The 22,599-nt window shown below is 46.3% G+C and overlaps 2 protein-coding genes across 5 annotated transcripts in view; one reads left to right on the plus strand and one right to left on the minus strand.

The window, feature by feature from the left end:
- The window catches only part of Dcaf8 (DDB1 and CUL4 associated factor 8), a 42,614-nt gene extending 30,142 nt beyond the window's left edge, over positions 1 to 12,472 (plus strand). For all 4 annotated transcript variants that reach the window (XM_075989153.1, XM_075989152.1, XM_075989155.1 and 1 more), the window contains 7 exons: positions 2,581 to 2,653; positions 3,125 to 3,182; positions 3,662 to 3,769; positions 5,080 to 5,210; positions 8,982 to 9,101; positions 9,838 to 9,954; positions 10,549 to 12,472. In XM_075989153.1, the coding sequence (XP_075845268.1) occupies positions 2,581 to 2,653; positions 3,125 to 3,182; positions 3,662 to 3,769; positions 5,080 to 5,210; positions 8,982 to 9,101; positions 9,838 to 9,954; positions 10,549 to 10,665 (724 nt within the window). In that variant the 3' untranslated portion in view covers positions 10,666 to 12,472. The remainder of the gene's footprint in view (positions 1 to 2,580; positions 2,654 to 3,124; positions 3,183 to 3,661; positions 3,770 to 5,079; positions 5,211 to 8,981; positions 9,102 to 9,837; positions 9,955 to 10,548) is intronic.
- A 267-nt stretch (positions 12,473 to 12,739) lies between these two features.
- On the minus strand, positions 12,740 to 22,463 carry Pea15 (proliferation and apoptosis adaptor protein 15). The gene is made up of 4 exons (XM_075989156.1): positions 22,284 to 22,463; positions 16,201 to 16,374; positions 14,862 to 15,017; positions 12,740 to 14,699 (listed from the first exon to the last, which is right to left on the minus strand). Exons 2-4 carry the CDS (start codon positions 16,370 to 16,372, stop codon positions 14,635 to 14,637), a joined length of 393 nt encoding a protein of 130 aa, XP_075845271.1. The 5' UTR covers positions 16,373 to 16,374; positions 22,284 to 22,463; the 3' UTR covers positions 12,740 to 14,634.
- Positions 22,464 to 22,599: the final 136 nt, after the last annotated feature.

Consider the following 22,599-nt stretch of genomic DNA (forward strand, 5'->3'; position numbering starts at 1 on the left):
TCTGAACCTCTGGTTGGGATTTTTTTTTTTCTTGGAGAAATAGATTGCTTGAAAAGACTCTTAGGGAGAATATGACCACTGGGACCAAAACTCTTAAAGAGGAATGGGTGAGCTGGATGTACTGACTGCTCTGAAGATCGTAATAAAGTTCCAGTACCCTGTTCTACAGCTTGTGATTTCCCAAGGCTAAAGTTGGACTGAGAATTATTTTAGCAAACAGGAATAAAATACTCAGATCTTTTCTTTTATCTGTGTCAGTGTTTTCAGTCCCCTTGTGCACCCCTGTCTGTCTTCGCAGGTGGGAGCTTGTATACCTGTCAGGAGCACATGCAGACTATGAGCCACACTGCTCTCCATGAGTAGAGGTCCTTTTAGCACTGAGGTCTCTGATAGTATCCTCTTCTCAGTCTGCAAAGAGAGATAGCCTACTCAACCTTAAGGCTTCATATAATTATTACTGAATTTTAGGGTTGTGAAAGGTATATGTGTAAGGTCTTGAGGAAAAACTAAGAAGTTTTATTTATTTATTTTTTGGTTTGTTTGTTTGGTTGGTTGGTTGGTTTGGTTTTTCACAACAGAGCTTCTCTGTGAAACAGAGCTAACAGTGATGGCTGTCCTGGTAGTTCTGTAGACCAGGCTGGCCTGGAATTCAATTCAGAGAGATCTGCAGATGTTTGAGCTTTTGTTTCCTGTAAAGTGCTCAGAAATTACTGAGGAGATTTGAATGGGAACTTAAAAATTTTGTATAAAATTCTGATGACGACATGAGCAGGAAAATCAGAAGGAAATCAAAATAAACAAAGTATGATGGAAGGAAGTAGGAAAAGCAGATATAACCAAAACTGTATACCCAGGGAGAGGAACTGACAAGAACTATAGAAGAGAGAAAAGACTGGGGAGGAATGGGGGGATGAACATGGGTTTTTTTAAAACACACACACACAAACACACATATCAAATACATGTATGAAATTATCAAAGAACTAACCAAAAGTTTTAAGTGTGAGAGACCTGTATGGCTTGGTCATCTGTATTAAGGATAGTGTCACGAACAGATTGAGGGCTAGGGACAGGTTTAGAAAGAGTTTTGGAAGGAAAATGAGTTTGCTTTTGGACAACATATTATTAGAACATTTGATTGGTAAGTATATGTTACAGATGTTAAGTCTAAAACTCAGAGTAAGAGACACAGATTTAAAATAGATTTCCAGATATAGGGAACTAGTGGTAGTTAAAAAATGCTAATAAATTTTCCTTATCAAAAGAAAGTACAGTAATTTCCCCTAATCTATAAAGAATGCATACCATGGTGATAGCTTTGAACCTCTGGATAGTAGTAAACCCTAGAAGTACTGTGTTTTGTTTCTCATATATACCTATGATAATTCATGAATTAGGCACAGTGATTGATTAGCAGCAATGACTAATAGTAAAGTAGAATGTTATAGAAATACTGTAAAGAAATTTTTATTAAAACTAGTAAATTGGGTTTTTTTCTGGACTTATTCATTTAACATTTTGAATAGTTGACTACAGGTAACTTCAGGAGATTGGTGATTTGGGGATAGTTTTTGTGGCCTGTAAGAGAGAGTCTAGCCAAATGAAAGTTTAAGGAAGGAGGGATGGAAAGATGGCTCAGCAGTTACGAACACTTGATGTTCTTTTTTTTTTTTTTTTTTTTTTTTTTTTTTGGTTTTTCGAGTCAGGGTTTCTCTGTGGTTTTGGAGCCTGTCCTGGAACTAGCTCTTGTAGACCAGGCTGGTCTCGAACTCACAGAGATCCGCCTGCCTCTGCCTCCCGAGTGCTGGGATTAAAGGCATGCGCCACCACCGCCTGGCTGAACACTTGATGTTCTTTCAGAGGCTCTGGGTTCAGTTTCTTCTACCCACATGACAGCTCACAACCATCTGTAACTCCAGTTCTCTGGGGTCTGGGACCCTATTCCTGGCCTCTGCAGCACTGCACTCATACATGAGATACATATACATACATGCAGGCAGAGCACTCATACACTTAAATAAAAATATTTTTTTAATGGACTTAAGATCTACTTACATGAAATGGCCTCTGCCCATGAATAATAAATGCTTTTGGATAAGTAGCATATGTATAAAAAGTGTGTATACTAATTGCTTCAGTAAAAATAAACCATAAATGGGGCTTGGCAGATGGATAGTTCAGTCTACAGAATGTGGAATCCCAGTGTATCCATGGGGCTTGCTGGCCAGCAGCTCTAGTATAATTGGTGAGCTCCAGAACAGTGAGGAACCCTGCTGTAAAGGATGTGAATGGTGTTCCACAAAGGATGACACCCAAGGTGGACATACCACCACTAAAATAAACAGTAGGTGACATGAAACTTGAGAGAGACCATTCCAAATGGATGCACCTGAAGATTGCTGCTTAATGAAAGCCATCTGGATAAGGCTAAGTTTAGAACTGGATTGCAGAGGGGACACCTTTCCTAAAGAGAGAAGAAAGAGAAGGAAGAAGCTTGACTAGGAAACAAGAGCCTTGTTTTCAGCCCTGCAAGGGATCACTTTGTAAGTTTTGACACTTTGCCTGCTTCTTTCATTAAAGGATTTATGACCAGAGGAAAATTGACGAGAATGAGAATAATGGAGTACTAAAGAAATTCTGTCCTCATCACTTGGTAAGATTCCTGAAGTGGCTTCTGACTTTTTTGACTTCATTCTGTGCTGCCTCCAAACTTACTGGCATAATGCGAAGAGTTTGGAGTTTGAAGTCAGACAGATTTTAATCCTGGTTTTCTCACAAGTCTTATGATTTTAGGTACCCAGTTCAATTTTTTTTTAGCCTCAGTGTTGTCAACAACAAAATGGAGATTGGCACCAGCATGGTGGCCTAATGAGATAATGCATCTGAAATGCTAGCACTCAAAAGAGAACCAAGACAGGGCCTAAGACTACTTCTTGAAGTGGACATATTTCCTCAGTTAGATACTTCACTCACTCTCTCGCCCCTCCGACTGCCTCTTTCTATTTACCTTTTGTTTGTCTCTGAGGAAAGATACAGAGGAGTTTTTTAAAAAGCCTGTTCCTGAAGTTGATATAATAAATGGGGTGGGGTGGGGGCATCAGTCAGTATCTGCTCCTTATTGCAGGTGAACAGTGAGTCCAAAGCAAACATCACCTGTCTTGTGTACAGCCACGACGGCACAGGTACGTGAGCAGGGCCTACCCCTAGGCTGGCATGCCTCCTGTCTAGGGAGCTGCTGAGCTAGTGAGGCGTATGCCTTCCTTGTTCACCATGCACTGTAGCTCTGCGTGGACAGCTGGGAGTAATACTGATGGTGAGCGTGGAGTGGGAGGATACAGCAGTGACCCTTGGAAATGCTTCAGATGACATTTCACAGGCTCGTCATGAAGCCTAGGCTACTAGCCTAAGCAAATTCTAATGCCTTTGATTCCTTAATAAATTAGAGGGTGTGATCTCCTGCTTCTACTACCCCTGGGCTGGTACTGTGTTCATCAATAGACCCTATGTCGCTGCAAACTAAGTAAGATGGGAGCCGTGTCTTGATGCTAAGAGGATGCACTACCAGCAAGAAGCCCCATCCTAAACACCCTCATCCCCTGAATCTCCTGGTCTCTGCATTTTTCAGCCTTTGCCTTCACTGCTGTGTTCTTGTTCTTGGCAGAGCTCCTGGCTAGTTACAATGATGAAGACATTTACCTTTTCAACTCTTCTCACAGTGATGGGGCCCAATATATTAAGAGATATAAAGGTCATAGAAATAATGCTACAGGTGAGTCTGCCTTTTTCTGTTTCTGTGACCCAAGTCACACTGAAAAACCTGTTAATCTTATTCCCGAAGGAGTAGGCTGCATGTGTCATCTTGGGTAGTGTGAGGTTATGCCTAGTTGGGCTGGAATTTTCTTTTTTCAGAAAGTGTGATTCGGGGGAGGGCTCATTAGCATCTTGACTGAGGTGATGTTGCCTCCAGTTGGTTTAAGCATGAAGCTAGACCTTACTTTCTGTGATTTCAGATACTGTAATATAAGCACAGAGGTCCTTTTTGAAGTCAGGGAAAGCTGTAGTACTGAATTAACACAGTGTGTGCAGGATAGTATCTTTAGAGGAAGAGCAGGGAATGTTTCTTTTGAATAAAGCAAAGTAGGGCAATAGTAGTGATTATCTAGACTAGGTTTGCAGTGAAGTTTGGCGTTTTAGTTCTGTCTGTGGTTCCCAAACATTGGTGCTCAGTGCACTCACCTCAGTCTTTAGGAAGAGAGCACTGATGCCTATGCCCCACCACCACACAGAGACATACTCATTGAATTTAATTGGTGCTGGGTACAGCTGGAGCATTGGAGTTTTAGTGTCCTAACTGGGTCTGATGTAAGGAGGTAGAGAATTATGGCACTTTGTTGCTTCCACTCCCCTCAGCTATGTGTCATCATCTGATTTGGAGACAGTAGTAACTTTTACTTTTTCTCTTGGCTGGTAAGAAGGAAAGAGGGGCAGAGTTATGTGTTTGGATTTCATTATGTGGGCAGTATTGTGTCAGTATTGTGTCTGGTATATGGAACTGGTTCTAATAGTTGGACTCCTGTCTTATACAAATTTTAAAGATTTGAGACCTTTTACTGAATTCTGGTAGTGAGCATAATCAGATGCTTCTTCTAGGTGACTGTGCCACCTACCTTAGTCAGCCTCAGATCAACTGATGACATAAGAAACACTGGCTGAGTACCAATAAAATATAGGCCAAGAATAATCCTAGGGCCAAAGAGTGGACAGACAGAGCTGAAATGAATCAGGTTGGGACAGATAGAGCCTGTACTTGATACAGTATAATTGAATAGAATGTTGCCCAGGGACAGTAGACTCCTGATAGAACTCTTTGGGAAACTATAAATAGTCTCTGTGACTGGTGCAATTCTTATTATAATTATCTATCACTCACATACTCTCTTGATTGGTTTTGTAGAAATGAAAAGAATTATTTGGCATTTAGCTGACACAGTTTGTGAATTACTAAATTCTCGGTGAAGTAAATAAATACAGGCCCGGTGCCAGCCCTTATGTGGTTTCTTCCCTCATTTATCCTTTCAGTAAAAGGCGTCAATTTCTATGGCCCCAAGAGTGAGTTTGTGGTGAGCGGTAGTGACTGCGGGCACATCTTCCTCTGGGAGAAGTCCTCTTGCCAGATCATTCAATTCATGGAGGGAGACAAGGGAGGTGTGGTGAGTATGACGTGCTGGAGTGGCTGGCCCTAGATCCTTAGGTCAGTAAGGTAGGTTTTTACAGTGGACCACTGAATTTTCAATATATGGTACCATGTTCTAGCATTCCATACAGTTAAATTAAAGGTATTATACCTTAAGGGTGCTGAGATTTTGATGGAATACTCTCTTCTATTCCTTCTGCCCTTAAAAGGTTATAGTTGATTAAAAAGAAGAAAGGGTTTTAGGAAGAATTTATAGCCTGAACAAACCTTAAGCATGGGCTTTTTCCAAAAAAAGAAAACATTAGTTTAGGACAGACCTTCCTCTATAATGTCAAAACGAGATGTCTACTGCCTTGGCTGTAAGTAAGCCAAGCAATGTCCTTGGCTGACTCCTGGGTTGGCAGAGAAAAGTTAAAAGCACATTTATTTTTCTTTTATTTTTTTAGAAGATTTTTTTTTTGAACATTCAGGGAAGTAGCTATGATTTGTAACTTATATTACATGGTATTCAATATTAAATGTATTCTTACTGTCAAATGGCTGCAAATACACATAGTGTATCTGCATAGGTAGAAAGGAGAGTGAACAGCCTGCTAGGTAATGTGCTCATCTGATTGTCCTTTGTGTTTTGCAAGCATTCTCTTTGTTAATGACTCAAGAAAGAATCGAGAAATTAAAGTTAAAGAGTGAAAAATGGTCATTCAGCTCTTATGATTTTTTTAGTTTACCATTTTTCTTCCTTTTTTAAGATCCAGCATTAGGAAAGAATTAAATAGCTTTTTAATTCTTAGGTTTTGAGCCACTGAAGAAAAGAAAGAGTTTGAAAGATTATACTTTATAATTAATTACCCAAGATGCTTTGGCTACGTACATCTTGTAAGGAATGATAGAACTGCTTGGGCTCTCATCCTTTTCTTCTACGCTGTGGGGAACTTCAGCGTCCATCTATGGCTTGATAAAGCTTACCAGAGAGCGGCGGTAGAGCTTAAAGTGTCCTTTGGTGTCAGGATCCCATTCCTTCCTGCAGTTTTCTTCTGTTTTATGAGGCTATTTCCTATTTAATTCTGGTTTCTTCTAAATATTTTGAACCTAACATATATATGTCTCATATATGTATTTTATATACATATAAGCTTCTGTAGCCTGAACGTATTGAGAGGAATCTCTTAAGTTCAAGGTGTGTCTTCTCTGCCTGTGTTTCCTTTCCTTCAAAGGTCCCTCCTCTTGTCACCTGTAGTTAACAAGTTCAAATACTGGAATCTTAATAAAAAGTCTGCAGTGGGCACACAGTAAGTCAAAAAGGACCTGTAAATTCTTTCTTGATCAAAAATTATTCTCTTCCAGAAAGATGCAGGGATGAATGCCCTCTTATAGCCAGGACTTGTTTCTCCAGAAGCATTCTACTGGCTGATTTGCTTTCAGCTTAGCCAGTACCAGGGTTTGTTGATTTTTTTTTTTAAGAGATTTTTTTGGGTTGGGTGAGCCCCAGGCCAGAGTTTTTATGATTCTGAGAGATGTAGTGGCTGCCACTTAGTTTCTTTACTTGTTCTTGCCTTTATGTAAGCCAAATGGTTCGTGTGGTTCTTACTGTGTAGAAAGGAGCTGCGGGCTGCGTTCCCGCCACCCGGCTCCCTGCTGCCTGGCTAGCTTATGCCCCGAAATAATTACACAGAAACTGTATTCTTTTAAACACTGCTTGGCCCATTAGTTCTGGCCTCTTACTGGCTAATTCTCACATCTTGCCTAACCCATATTTAGTAATCTGTGTCGCACCAATCTTACCGGGAAAGATTCAGCATGTCTGACCTGGCGGCTTGCTTCATCGCGTCATGCCTCACTTCCCTTCTTCCCAGCATTCTGTTCTGTTTACTCCACCCCCCTATGTTCTAACCTATCAGGCCAAGCAGTTTCTTTATTAACCAATGAAATCGACAGATTGATATGACACTCCCACATCATTACTGGTTTCCTCTGAGATAGTTTTGTTTTTTGTTATAATCTTTCAGCATTGGAGGTCACCAGATTCCAGCCTAGGAGTAGAAGAAGCATTCTCTATATCATTAAGTAGAATGTTAGCATCAGAGGGATCTTAGACTATATTGCTCACCTTGCCCAGGTCTCCTAATTCTTGTTTTGGGATCCTTTGTTCCCATTCACCTTCACCAGGGACAAGAGTGGGAAATGATGTCAAGGAACAACTCCTTACTCCCCAAAGAGCACTTGATGCTTTATCCCATTCCCTGCATCCCCCCCCCCCCCCCCCCCCGCCGCCCAATCCTCTAAAGCCAGAGTCTGGGCTAGAGCATTACTGACAGGGTAAGTAAGCCCTGGAATCTAAACAGGTCTGGTGAGGTGACCAGGTCCCTGGCCCAGAAGCTCTCTGTCAGCTTCCCCTGCGAGCTATGTAATTTATTCTCTTGTCCTCTTGCCATTGGCTTTGTCCTTAGGCTAAGTTCCACCCAAGGAACTGTTCCTTTATGCTTTTATTTTCTCCGCTTGTTGGAAGCTCAAGAGTACAGGTCATGAAGAAATGGATGAATGAGGTCAGGTCTGCATGTGTAAGTTGTGAGTATCCGTTGCTAACATTTTCATACTGGAGTTTGTTCTCTAGTTCGTCCTTGGGCTACAGACTACACAGCCTAAACAACTGCAGTAAGCCTTCATGTGAAATCAGAGCAGAAGAGAACCAGGCTTTCTCTTTTACTCTTAGGCTGAGACTAGATTTGGCCTTCTGAGAGTGTCCTACTTGTAAACTCAGAAAATGAAGTCATCCGAGTCTCTATGCCTGCCTTTCCTTTTCCTTAGCTGTGGTCAGAGTGTGCAGATAACAGCAGCCAAGCTTGGTCCAGAGAGAACTAGAAGAGACTTTTGCCAGGGGTGTATTTTCTTGGACTATAGAGCAGAAGCAAGGCGGGGTGCTTTTCCTATCTGTTCCTCATCTGACTAGAAGCCTAAAAATGCTTTAGCAGCTAGATCTGGGACTGGCTCTTCCGGTGCGGATGGGAACTGCTCTGCCCCGCCTTGCCCTGCCCGGTTAAGGAAGCTCATGTTTGCAAGTCAGACAGCAGAGGGCACGGGTGATTTTAGACAAAAGGAAACTGTCTGAAACCCAATGTCTGCCATCCACTGTTTTTCTTCTGTTCAGTGAATGAGGGTGACTGAAATTGATTCAGTGGTGAAACTGCATGGGCTACATTGTCCTTCCCTGTAGTGAGTTTACTATGGCCGTAGGGCAGAAAGCAGGATGTTGCCTTCTGTGAGCACTATAGTGCTCTTAAACAGTCCCAAACCTCCCTTACCCTGTCCCTTTAGTTCATCCTCCTTAGCCTCCCCATTCTCCACTTAGTAAACAGTCCCAAGTGGATATAATTGTTCTCCATTTTCTCTGGAAGTACAGGGTTGTTTTTTTTTTTTTCATAATTGTTACTTGATGAGAGCCATTGATTTTTTTTTTTCCTTCCCCCCAGCCTTGGGAAAGTTGGAGCTTTAGACTGTGGTGTGAGTGAGGTTATGCACTGTATCTCAGTTACCTTGTGAAGCTGCAATATGCATGGCCCTTCATTCACTTGCTCCTGGGGCTATGTCTGGGGACGTGGCCTCCCCTCATCTGTATATCGGAAATGATAGGCAGGCTGATTTTGTATCCGAGCTATTTGGTCTAGGCTCAGGTAGGTAGGTGGGCCCCTTTCAGGCCAGGTCATGGCAACTATTTGGCTCAGGCAGCTGTAGTTTTCACACTCTGCTCCTGTGTACTCCTGAGCCATTGCTTTCTTTCCTCCCAAACCAGGTAAACTGTCTTGAGCCCCATCCTCACCTACCTGTCTTGGCAACCAGTGGCCTGGACCATGATGTGAAGATCTGGGCACCCACAGCTGAAGCGTCCACTGAGCTGACAGGGTTAAAGGACGTAAGTGAATGGCCGAAGGCATTCATTTGTAGAAACAAATGTGTAACTGTCACAGGAAGGACAGTTCTTTAAAGTCATTCTCTAACAGCTCTTCTGCTTCCTCTCACTGCCTCTGTGGAGACAGTCCTGAGCCAGAGAACAGCTCTGAAGTGCTTCTAGTTAGTAGGTACGAAGCATCCATAGGAAAAAGAGTGTCCAGCTTTGCCAGTGACTGGCCTTCGACATCCTTTCCGAATCTAGGGCTACATTAGCTTAATGGTATCAGAGGGAATGTTTTATTGGAATTAAAGACACAGTCTGCTTATCCCACCCTCTCCCCTCCCCTACAGTGCTAGGGATCGTACTCAGTCTTGCACATGGACTACCACTGAGCTACAATCTAGCTAGCCCCTTGGTTTTCAGAGATAAGCTTTTTTTTTTTTTTTTGGTTTTTGGTTTTTGGTTCTCTGTAGCTTTGGAGCCTGTCTTGGAGCTAGCTCTTGTAGACCAGGCTGTCCTTGAACTCACAGAGATCTGCCTGCCTCTGCCTCCAGAGTGCTGGGATTAAAGGTGCACGCCATCACCGCCCAGCTCAGAGACGAGCTTTTAATGAGTAGCTCAGGCTTGGTCTTGAATTTGATCCTCCTATCTCCACCTTCCAGTGCTGGGTTATAGTCATGCAAACAGCAGCGCCAGTCTTGTTGATCAAGCCTGGGTTTCTATTATTATCCCTTCTCCTAACTCTTTTGGGTTCCAGGTGATAAAGAAGAACAAGCGAGAACGTGATGAAGATAGCTTACATCACACTGACTTGTTTGATAGTCACATGCTTTGGTTCCTTATGCATCACCTGAGACAGAGACGTCATCATCGGGTAAGCCTTCATCTGGTCAGTATTAGTTGGAAGTGAGTTCCCAAGGATTATGTGCCTTTGAAGAAGCCTAAGCACACTTCCTTACTATATTAAAGAGGAATGGCATGGTCTCGGCTGGGTGTCTCATCCACTGGCCTTTTATCCCTATTAGACCAACTAGTAGAGAGGAGGGTGTGTGTGATTTTGTCCTCTGTTACCTTATATGCAGAGGCTTATGGGTGGGAGGGGTAGAGAAGAAATGATTGCTCTGGGTGACCTGTGTTAACTTCATGCTAAAAGAGATCTAGAGCAGGGGTCAGGCAACGAAGCTTTATTGAAAACGCAGCCATGCTTGTTCTCTGTACTATCTGTGGCTGCTTTCATGTTACAGAGGCAGAGCTGAAAAGAGACCAGATGCCCACAAATATTTACAGTCTGGCCTTTTAAGAAAAATTCTGAGCCAGGCACAGTAGTAGCTACTGGGGAGGCCAACCTAGGACGATTGGTAGTAACAGGTCGCACTAGGTTATTTAATTTAAAAAAAAAAAAATTCTAGATCTAAGGTCTTGTCTTTGATCCAGGGGACATTACTAACAAGGATTTCCCATCCTACAGCGCTGGCGAGAACCTGGGGTTGGGGCCACAGATGCGGACTCTGATGAGTCTCCCAGCTCCTCAGACACATCGGACGAGGAGGAGGGCCCTGACCGGGTGCAGTGCATGCCATCCTGAGGCCCCAAACTTAGGAGGGATGGGCTGGGGCTGCCAACCCGATCCTGCCTGGGCAAGTCTTTTTCAATCCCAGGCCCTTATATTCATCAGAAATGCACTTTGGACTTTAAGATATCTGAGAAGGACAGACCACAGGAGAGTGAGCCAGCAGAGAGCCCCTAGGAGTGAGAGACGGCCGGCCGGTATGAGCTTCCATGGAAAGGTGCAAAGGACTCAACAGAAACAGGCCTCTCCCTGAAGCCTTTGTTTAGGGGAGAGAAACAAACAAAGCCTTTTGTTAAACTGGCTTGGATAGGAAATGGGGCTTATTTTTCTTTAACCTCCCTTGTTTCTTTTGTGGGGGGTGGGGGAAGGACTGGCTGGTCAGTACCAAGGGGCCAGAGAAGAGGGTAGGAATGCCACTCTCTTTGGTTTAGGTTTTTCACTTTTTCCCCCCCTCCTTTGTTTTTTTTTTTTTTTAAAGAAGTCTGAACAGTTCCATTGTTTTTTGCCCCTGAGCAACCACATCCCAGGACTGTTTTATTTTATTTTTTTCTTTTTTCTGGGAAATCCTTAAACGTCCCTAACTATCCCAGTACTCTTTTCTTCCCTTTCCACTGTACTTATTCTCTGTACTTATCACAGTGTGTACACTTGACTAGGTATCCTCCATTTTGTCATCTTCATCCCAGAACCCTCTAAATGGGGGTCTGTGATGGAGTTTGTGGAGAAGTGGGGTGGGGGCATGAGGTGGAAAAAAACAGGAAGAAGTTACCTCTTTGTTTTGTTTTGAATTGTTCAGTGGCAGCAATTTCCCTGTCCCTATCACTGTTAGAGGCCTAATTTTATATCTATAAATATATTAAAAAGCAAGTTAAACTTGGATGTATCAAGTTAAAATTATTGTCAAAAGTTTAAATACCTATATATTCTCTATGAATACAATGCAATAAAGGGACTTAAAGGAAGAATGAGCGAGAGTGATGATATAGAGGGGACACATGTGGCCAGCTTCCATTTATATATGGCTGTCAGAGCCTGGGGCTTACCTTTAGTTCTTACAAGGCTCAAAAATGCAAGAATATTTAGCTGTGCCCTTCTCTGCCTTGGTGCAGCGGTATGAAAAAAACAAATTCCTCTCAACCTTGCCTCAGGTCTCCTAATTCCATTAAGTCTTGTAAGGGATCCCAAGATTGCTCCTCTCATTGGAGGCTGGCCTGTCTTTAAAACATGGGCCGAAGTGTGACTTCCGAGGGCACCACTGCTACAGGCCTTACCCTGGATCTGTGGATGACAAAAAGCACACTCGACTCCTGGCCTTCAGCTGCTTGATTCTTTAAGCCATTCAACTCCATACCAGCTCCCTTCTTAATGGAAAGATGAAGGGAAAACTTCCTGTGAATTGAGGGACAAGCCAGTAATTGGAAGGTTATTCTGGTGACTGGGGTGTAGACACCTGTCTTAACCATTGGCCACTATGTGTTAAAGTCCCTGTTGAATTCTTGCCCTAAATGCTTTTGCTGCTATTTCTTTGCCCCTAGTTTTCACAAGGTTCAATCAGGAATCCTGTATCCTGGGTCGGTTCAATTTGACCACACTGGGCCAGGATGAAGGGGGAAAGAGCAGAGGGTGGTATCTTTACACACTCCTTCCTCCTGCCCCTTGCCTAGCAGCTCAGACCAGATCCAGTACTGTACTTCCTGAGGCAGGGAGTGGAGGAAGCTAGTACTCTCATGTCCTCACTGCTAGCGGGAGTATGAGGTGGGCTTAAAACCATGCACTCTGGAACTTGTTGTATTTTCTCTCAGTAAAGCTTTTCCCCCCTCGACTACTGCTTTGTGTGGTATGTGGTCCATCTATTTGTGACAGAGAACTTTGGTTCCTTCCAGTATAAATGCTTGATTCTGCCAAAGTCCCTGTTTCTAATGCTTGAGCTACAGAAGAATGTTTTAGTGGGATGGGCCTGTTTATGCCAGTGCCCTTGATTCATACTGAAGTGAATGATAATAGGGAAAACATGGCTACATGTCCCCTCCCAGTCATTCAGACGTTTCCCAACTCTTAATGACCCACAGAAATTCTAGAATCAGTCAGGTACAGTACAGTCAGTCACCTTTATTCCAGGGTTAGAACAAGGCCGTGCATGCTGCAGACAGGAGCACAGGCTAGGGGCAACCTTACGGCAGCACAAGGATAGTAGGGTAGGTCAGTCTATTAGGGCAGGTTAGTCTATTTAAAGTTTATTTTTTTGCCTTACAGAGAAACTGCTGAAAAGCACCCTCTCTCTTCTGTTTCTCCCATAAATAAGGAAAGCTCCGTCTCACTCTCATACCATCCCAGATGGAAGGATGGTTTATGCTTAGTTCCTTTCTCCCAGCTGTACAAGTCTTTATTTTCTTAAAGGAGAAGCCAGACAGGACTAGGGAGACTTAGGAAGGACCTTTAAGGCAAAACTGGAGTCTTGGAGGTGTGTGTATTAAGGCAGCAGTGGCCAGAGGGGATGGGCAGACTGGGCTGGGCTAGGAGTTGAATGCACTAGCTAGCCAGTCTGGCTTCTTCCTCTTCTGACAGCCTGGCCTCCCCTCCTGTGAAGCTTTGCTCCCACATCCTAGAAGCTCCTACCTTCAACTTCCTCTAAATAGTCTCTGAGCTCACATGTAAATTTAATGTTTGCTGTGGTTAGTTTAAATGCTTTCTTTTCCATTTGGGCTATGTAACAATTTGGCTCTGTCACTCCCTTCACTGTGACAATCCCCTCCCACTCCTGCTCTGGCCTAGACAATAAGTTAATGCCAAAAACCACAAAAAAAAGGGCAGACATGGCAGTGCGGGTTTAATATACATATATGTAGAATATATATGTACACACAGTTAGCACGGTCAAGATGGGGAAGGGCATCTTGGGACAGGTAGGAGGCTGGGTTCACTCACTGTACTCTGTGACTTGGCGGCATCCACAAACCCAAATGAGAAAGGTTACCAAGTCCCTTCCTGGATTGAATTAGGGTGGTAATCAGCGCAAAGGAAACCACTGTAATTAACTCCTTTTTGGGGTATTCCAGAGTGTGAAGGCTACCTACAATATCCATATTGGGACCCTTAGGTGTGGGCAGGTTGAGGTTAAAACCTACAGATCTCATTCCCCAACCTCCTTAGGCTCAGGGTCAGTATATGCAACAGTCTCTATTTAGGAATAAAGGAGTAGAAAGTGGGCCTGTCTCTGCCTGCATCCCTATCTCAGGCTCAGTAGTGCTTGGTCCCAGCATAGTCTCTCCAGAGCAGAAGAAGTTGGGGACATCAAATGCTGGCTTTTCCATGGGGTTTGATTTTGGGGGGCGGCCAGGAAAGGATCTAGTGGTCTTCTCATTAAGATTTCTGGCTCATACCCATCCCAGGCCCATGACAAGGGCATAAAAGAGGGCCTACTGGCGCTCAGGACTTCAGCCTAAGGAACAGCAGGAAACTGGACTCCAGCCAGTCCAGAAGAGATTTACAAACACTGAATTCTGGCTTTGCTTTCCCCTTCCAGGTAGAGGTTGAGTTGCCTCTTACCTTCCTTCCCCATTGGTTTTCTTTAGCTCTAACCATCTCTCCCATACCTCATCTTTACCTTAACTCCTCAGTGCAGGAAAATGCAGGTCCTTTCTGCTTCCATACTTTAAAGATGTGGGGGAAGAGTGGAGGAAAGGGGAGGAGGAGGATTGTGCCGATTTCTATTTACATAGAAATAGCTTCCACCTCCCCTATAGTGGGGAAATTAAGCCCCCCCTCCCCTGACTCCAGTCCCCTCATGAGGAGGAGGAACTAGATGAGCTAGACAGACAGACAGCCAGAGCGTGTGAACACGCACACACACGCGTAAAGTAAGGGGGTTAGGACCAAGTTAGTAAGTGGGTACAGGGCAGGGGGAGTGCCCTAGCCCCTCCCGGTGAGGATGGGGAAGGGAGTGGTCTGATGAAGATCAACCTTCCTCCTCTTCCTCCCCCTTGCTCAAGCCTTCTTTGGTGGGGGAGCCAATTTGATGATTTCTTCCTCAGAGGGCTGCCGGATAATGTCTGGAAAAGCAAAGATGGGTGTGTCCAGGGATAGAAGTTAACCAGGCAGGCCCATTGAGCATCCATCTCCACTCCCCAAATTCAGGGTGATTCTCCACTCTTAAGAATATAGTCAGAGAAGAAAAGAAGCAGTGTAGCTATGCCCAAGGCATGGCCTGTTACCTTTGTACTTCTTGGCACTGGGGATACGGGTTAGCTTGGTGTCCAGCTCATCCTCCTCCGAGATCTTCAGCACGCGGGTTCTGTAGTCGACCACCATAGTGAGTAGGTCAGGACGACGGGATATCTCAAAGATGTGCTCAATGTAGGAGAGGTTGTCTGGAGGAAGGCAGCTTGAGTCAGAACTTGGCGACAGAGGTCAGCTTCTACCCTGTCAAACTGGTATTCTTGAACCAACACTGACTGCTTACATTGGTTACTGGAGGGGACAACAGCGAAAGAAGGGGGTGCTAAGCCAGTAAAAGGAAGCTTGCGGCAGCCATGCAATTCTGAGGACTGATCTAGGTAGGACGGGTGTCAATGAAAGTTTTAGGGCATAAATGGGAAATAACGACTAAATATCAAGTCCATCCTTGGGAAGGGACAATAGAAAAACTGCCTTCAAACTTAGCCCACACCCATTCTGTCCTTTTTCCATTTTCTTTCCAAATGAGTATCGGAATTCAAGACACCACATGTGGAAAAGGATGAGATTTAGAGCCAATCAAAAATGTTCTGTGTCCAGTAAGAAAAGCTACTTAGAGAAAGCACTGACAAAGACAGGGTGGTTTGTGAAGATTGTGTATGCCTCCTGCCCTGATTGCTGCAATAGTCCCTATTGCAGTCCTCCTTCGGTGTCCCTCCCTGCCATCTATCAGACTAGAGCCAGAAGAGTTCATACAAAGGACTCTGACTTCCCTTTCAGACCCATCTAACTCAAGCTTTACATTCTCAGGTAATCAGATCCAATCTTTTTAAGTCCAGCCAAGGTTCTCTGGGTTCTGCTTTAGGAATCCCACTTGCCTTGGGGATGGTCTATTATTATCATTGTGTATGAGTGTGGGCAAAGTACATGGAGGTCAGAGGACAACTTTGAGGAGTTGGTTCCCTCTTTGACTGTGAGCCCTGGGCTCTTGGTGGGCACGCATGGCAAGTGCTTTTACCTGTTACTCTGCCGGCACTTGAGACGGCCTCACACATTTCTCCCTGCAAGCCCCAGCTGCGTATTACTGCTCTAATCAGTGCCTCCCTCCTACTGTTAAAAAGCAGCAGCCTCTAAAAGTAGGTAAGAAAACATTAGAACTATGGCTTTAAGTTTTACCACAATAGCACAGGAGTATTAAAAAACATTTTGTACTAAAAAGGGCCACAAAGGAAGCATGTCTCTAATGATTACTGCCCTAGAACCCTGTCTGTCTCTTAAGAGTGTATCATTTACCCTGCCCCGTCATAAGGTTTCACTTTGTGTAAGAGGCTTGTGTTAGTTTGTTTCTATTTGCTGAATGAACAGAGCCCCCACAACCTTTGTCCAGCTTGTTGTGGCTCTCCAGGAAGCTAAACCAGGCACTGCCTGTGGTGATCTCCTCACTCTTCTCACTGGGGATGTCCTCCTTGCAGGCTGACTTGAGCTGTTCCAGATCTTCAAGGGTGATGTTGTTGGTCAGGTCCTGAAGGAGAGTCCCGTACTCTGCCATGACTGGTATTCAGGGTAATAAAGGGAGAGAAAGCTGAGCTTAGTGTATGGGGTTCACTTGCTGCCAGCCCATCCCCAGCAACACGCACACACGAGAGCACTTTTGTCCCACCAGGATGGTATGTACCTAAAATGTGAAGGTTCAGGAGAGCAGATCTGGAGGGAGAAAAGGAAAACCTCTGACATACAAGAAGAAACTTAGGAAAGCTAGGAGCCATCATGGAGTCTAGAGTGACAGGTCACACACACCCCATACACAATCTTTTTCTTTTTTCCCTCCCTTAACAGTAACCCTGGCAACAGCTCCCCTGACTGAGGAGGCGGTTGCCATGGCAACATTCTCCAGACTTTCTTGCAGTCTCCCTCCCAATTGCCCCACCTACCTACAACTCCTCCCCCTGTCACAGGCTTGCCTAGCATTGAGACACTAAAAGGTTTGGTTGAAGCCCCGCACATTCCATCTTCCGTTCTTCCCCAGAAGCAAAGGGTTCCTCATTTCAACTTCCCACCACCCCGCCAATGACTCATTTTGGATGGATGCCTAATTATTTGGTCTGATGGATCCCTGTCCCCCCATGCTTACCCCTGCATTAGATTATTAGGTCTTAAAGTAGCAGGGAGCAGTGGGCCACCCCCACCTTTGTGAAGCCCATTTTCTCCCTTTATAGTTTACTGGGCCCCAACTCAGCCCTTCTAGCCTTTGTGCTCTGCCTGCAGCCCCCGCGCCCAAGAATACCAAGCGGCTGGCCCTGGCCCCTTGCCCAGTTCCCAGGCAGGCTGGGTGATGGGGGAGGGGAGTTTAGATGTAGCTTTCAGAAATCTGGTAGGAAGGGGGCTGCTAACCTTTTATCAGCATCCTCTGATGCTACCTCCAACCTGGCCGCCTACAGGCAAGGCTAGACCTGCCATTGGCCTCCATACCTCTCATGATCCTTAGTTGAGGAAGGGAGCACTCAAGGACACCCTTCACTAAAATAGGGACAATAGCTAAAATAGAAAGGTCAGACCTGGGGCTGGTGAGATGGCTCAGTGATTAAGGGCACTGGCTGTTCCTCTAGAGGACCTAGGTTCAATTCCCAGCACCCACATGACAACTCAAAACTGCAACAACTCCTGTTCCAGGGGATCCAGAACTCTCACCCAGACATATAAGCAGGCAAAACACCAATGTATATTAAAAAAAAAAAGGTCAGACCTTAGAATGAACTTTATAGATTTGATAAAATGTAAAACTCCAGTGGTATGCTAAGTGACTGAGCATAATGACCTATGCCTGTAGTTCCAACATTCAGCAGTCTAAGGCAGAATTGCTGTAGGTTTAAAGTCATCCTGGACTACATAGCAAAACCTTATTTCAAGTAAGGAACTGTTTTTTGCAATGGAGTATATTTTTATGTTCGGAAAATTAAAGCATTAAAAAAGTAACTACATAAACATTCTGTGGCTAGACCAAAAGGTGGGCAAGAAATTGTCTGGCCTTGGACCTGACCAGAGCTGCCCATGCATCACCCAATACTGACCTGAAACTTCCAGATCAAAGGAACAGGTTGATAAACCTGTTTTGTTTCTAGCCTCTCTTGCAAGGTAACTGAGGCAGAGCCATGGACATTACATAAGTATGGGCCCAGAAGACCTTATTCTCAGCCCCCTACTTGGACCAGAATAAACTCTCAGAATAATACTTTCCCTCGGTGGCAGGCACCGTGACACAAACAGACAATAAGCCAGACAGCAGGGATAGCACGATCCGTGGAAGAATTGGTCAGAAACAATTTTACTTGCACACCAGGTGCCACCAGACAGAAGGGCCCAGCGGTGGTCCTACCAGGCAGGGCCAGGGACAATGCTCTCTGACTGTCAGCACCAGGAACCATCTCTGCCTTGAAATCTAGGTCACATAGCAGCAAGCTGGAGCCCAGCCCCGCCTCCACTGATAATCCTAGGGCAGAAAAAGGGGTGTGGGGGAGGGGCTGGAAGAGTAGCAAAGATGGAGACCAGAAGACCCTGCCCCAAAGGAGGCACGGGGACCAAAGTCTCAGTGGAAAAGGGGTCATACTGCCTTGATGTCACGGGGACGAGGAGTTTGTAAATACGAGAGCTGCTGTAGGAGGAACGTGTGTAGCTGTGTGTGACTCGGGAGGAGTGAAGATTTAGGGCTCTGGATCTAAAACACAGATCTGCCGGGGAGGTAGGCGGGAAGGGATTAATGTGTGTAACATACACACCCACAAAGGTTGGGGGCAGCGGCTAGGAGCTTTCCAAGAGTAATAGATACAAGGAGGCCCTTAAGAGGAATGTGGGTAGGAATATATAAGGTGGCTAGGGAGAGACAGTGTGTACAGACATGTTTGCACGCACTTGAGTTTTCCTGGGGGAAAACAGGTATGTGGCAGAGTGTTTGGGTGTTCTGGTAATGGAGGTATATGCAAGCACTAGCTGTGAGCTTCTGGGGGACGTATGTTTGTGTTAGAACCGGCTGAGAGTATGCAAGAAAGTGCAGACTCCAATCCAGAGGGGTGAGGAAACCCACAATGTGACAGGAGAGCTGGCCTTGGGAAAGGCTACGCATAAGGAATTCAGTGGATATGTGTGGGGGGGGGGGGGACGGGACACTAGGCACAGAGTCCACAAGGCTGCAGCCTCCACTCAGCTGTTACCATAGCAACCTCCACTCAGAGTTACCCCCCCCCATCATCAGGACAATGACACCACCAATGGGAAGAGTATGGAGAGGGCTAAGGGACAGAAAAGAGGACTAGGGTCTCTTGAGGAAGCAGAGTAAGGAGACTCTGAAGTTGCTATTTGCCCATGGCAGGTGTGACAGGCAAAAAGCAGGGCAGTTAGGGAACTTTTTAAGGGTACAGACAGGAGAACTCTCCCCTACATGACTTTTGGGTTTCACTAATCAGCTATTACCCCTGGCTGGTCAGTCTGGTGGGGCTTGGCAGAGCTTGCCTCTTTCATCCTCACCAAAGATTGAGAATTCGTAAGGGCCTATCAAGAAGTCTGCCTTCCTGGCTCTGGAAATTCTCATCTCTGGAGCAGCACAGGGGCCGTCTCAGGAGCGCCGGGTGGAGGCCACTCTTGGGACAGGATACCAGGACAGGAACTGGAGCTCAGGCTGCAGGAAGTCAGTTCCCTTCCCTCCCGTCTCATTCTGTATTCTGCTCATTGCTTCCTCACACCTTCCTTCCTTCCTTCCTCCCTACCTCTCCGAAAGTGGCTCTAGGCAGAGCCCTGACCACTGAGGGTGCGGGAGAAGGGGCCTTTAGGTGCGGATTGGGAAGATAGCACTAGACAAGGAAGTCGTGTGTTGCTCAGAGAAGCCTCGCAAATGGACAAGCACCTGTAGTGGAGGTGCAGCACCAGAACTACTTCTGAGCATTCTGACACTAATCTGTGGCCGCTTATCCCCTTTCCCCAGCATTTGGTTCCACAGAGGAAATTTAAAAAGGAAGCCTAAGGATTAGGTTTTACCCCTTCCTCCACATCTGTTACAGCTGCTGGCCGTTGAGGGGAGGGGCTGTCTTGTGCAGATGCAAGGACCTGAAGGTCCCTTTAATAGTCAGGAGGGGATTCCTAGGCACTCAAGTCAGTTGGTCTTGTCTGGAGCTGGAAGCTGGAGGAAGTAATCAACGGAAACAGGTGGGAAGGGAGGGCGCTAGGGTTGGAGCCATTGTGATGTAAGTGATGTCTGGGCCCCAAATCCAGGCAGTTTCTTTCTTTGGGTATCTTAGCTGACTTCTTCCCCTAACTTTTTTGTCTAGCTTTGGATAGCTCGGCCACCCTTCTCCCTGTAACAAACAGTTCCAGGTCAGCCTGGGAGGACGGCTCTAAAATGTACACCTAGGAAGAAAAACAGGTTGCTTCTGGGTCTGCAAAGGGTCATGCCCAAGATGGAGGTGGCCAAAGATAGCTGGCATTGGATTAGGCAGGGCAGAAGAGGGCTTCACGACTGTGAACAGGGAATGGGCCCTGTGGCTCTCCCTCTAGACTGACTGTTTCTGTCTTTCACAGCTTTGTCCCTTCTCATCTATTTCCTTTCTCCTTCGTCAGTTTTGGTTTCTTTTCCCACCTCCTTCAGCTACCTCTTTTAGCCCCACTTTGGAGGACCAGGCAAGCACTCTCCCACTGAGCTACGTTCCCAACCCCCTTTTTACTCTTTCCACGGGCACTCATCCCTTCCATCTCTCCCGATGCACTCATCCCATTTGCGGATAGCCATGGACACACTTGAATTTCACGAGACTCAGAGTCCCCACCCAAATACTCAGAGCTACCATAAGGAGGGGATCCGCTTCCCCACTGAAAAGGAAAAAGGTTGACAGGAGGGGCTATATGATGGTTGGCTGCTGCCTAGCTAGTGAGGAAGCCTAGCTGGACTATCTTCACATTGTACGTGAAGATCTGTGTGTGAGGTTGTGTGAGTCTGTGACCTTATGTATGAAGTATATGTATGTACACCTGCTGAGCACAGGTGTCATATAAGTAGTAGGCAACCGGAGAAGCTGGCAGCCTAGGGCATGCTGGCAGTTTCCCCACTGGAGTGTTTAACCGCAAAGGGAAGAGCAATTAACACTAATCGCTCATCCAGCCTGGGGGCCAGACACAACCTAGAGAAACAAGACACAAATGTTCACGTGTTCCTTCTAAATCCCTGCTTTCTTTACCCTTCCTAACTTCTGGTCCTCTTTAGCCTACTCTCCAGCATTCTCTGGTTCCTCCGGCCACCCTTCTCTCTCCTTTCCTCTCCATGGTTCACTCTGGATCTGCCCCTTTTTCCATGTCTACCTTCTCCTACCTTCTCACACATTCCTCTCTCTCTCTCTCTCTCTCTCTCTCTCTCTCTCTCTCTCTCTCTCTCTCTCTCTCTCTCTCGTTCTCTTTCCCCACCCTCCCTCTAACTTGGGTTCCTTCCGTGGCTGACTCATTCTTTCGCCCTCTCCCTTGCTTCTGCTCCCTCCTCCATCCTTTGGTCACACTGATGCCCAGAATCTAGCCACTCCCAGGTACTCCATGCTCTAAACGGGCAGTCAGCAAGAAAGGTCACAGGAAGCCCCTCACCCAGGTAAGAGCACAGGCTCACCAGTCTTTGAGGTATTGTCTGCTAAAGCTGTCCATAAAATCTAGGTGCGTTTGTGGACAGCAGCCGTTTACATCCACTACTCAACATTCCTCTTAAGAGGGTATCTTAGAGCCGCCGGTCACGGAGACGCCACACGGGAGGCAATGGGTTGTGGTGGGTGGGTGTATGCGTAGTGCAAGGATGTTGTGATTTGGTTTGTATGAGAGGATGTGTGTAAGTCACATGGGTGTGTGTCACCGTGTGGTTGGCTTTTTTCCTTAAAGGTGTGTTGTGTCCCTGTCGGTTTTGACACTGATTTTTTTTTTAAATTAGGGTCTTTACATAGTCTACATCATTCCTCTGCACCCGCAGCTCCTACCTCCTTCCCTCCGGGCAAGCTTCCACCAATCTCACTCTCCCCAGACGCAGTAGGCTGGGTGTGAGAGCACACCTACCAGCTGCCTGCTGCCGGAGGAGCTGATGCTGGGCTGAGCTGAGCCCGGAGACCGCCTGCAGAGGCGAGTCCGAAGCAACAGCGAGGAGGGAGGGGCGGGAGCTGGCCTGGCCAGGCCGGCTGGGCGGGAAGCAGGCTACATCCTAATCCCCAGGCCCCATAGGACACCCAAACTGCTGTTCAGCACGGAATGGGCAGACGAAGCCACTCTGCCTGCAGTACAATCCAGACTCTGAATACACCGGCATAAACCCCACGGGACCTGACACTATGGACCTGTCTGAATCCTCACGCTCCCCTATTTATCCCCCGGGTTCAGAATTGTGACCTCTCTAGACCCAGACCCCCAATCTACCTCCACCCCACAACACATCTCCCCTTTGCCCCTCTCACCGCCTCCGGAGCTGAGCGCTCAGGGTGCGGGCACTCGTGGGTCCCCGGTTCCTAAGCAGCGTATGGAGCCTGCTCCTTGGCTCCTGCCGCCGCTGCCGCCGCTCCTGCCGCCGCCGCCTCTTCCGCCCGTGGAGCAGAGCCTGAGCCCAGCACCGCCTCACCCCACCCGGCTGGCCGGTGATGTCAGAGCCGGGGAGGGGCGGGGGGCGGGGAGCGGCGAGAGAAGGGGGAGGGGAGGCAGGAGGGGACATGGACTGTGGGCTGGGGTTCTGGAAGACTCCTAGATGCAGACAGCACTGGACTGGAGTATGGACTC

The sequence above is a fragment of the Microtus pennsylvanicus genome, chromosome 10 (assembly GCF_037038515.1).
Source record: "Microtus pennsylvanicus isolate mMicPen1 chromosome 10, mMicPen1.hap1, whole genome shotgun sequence".
In the NCBI taxonomy this organism is placed as follows: Eukaryota; Metazoa; Chordata; class Mammalia; order Rodentia; family Cricetidae; genus Microtus; species Microtus pennsylvanicus.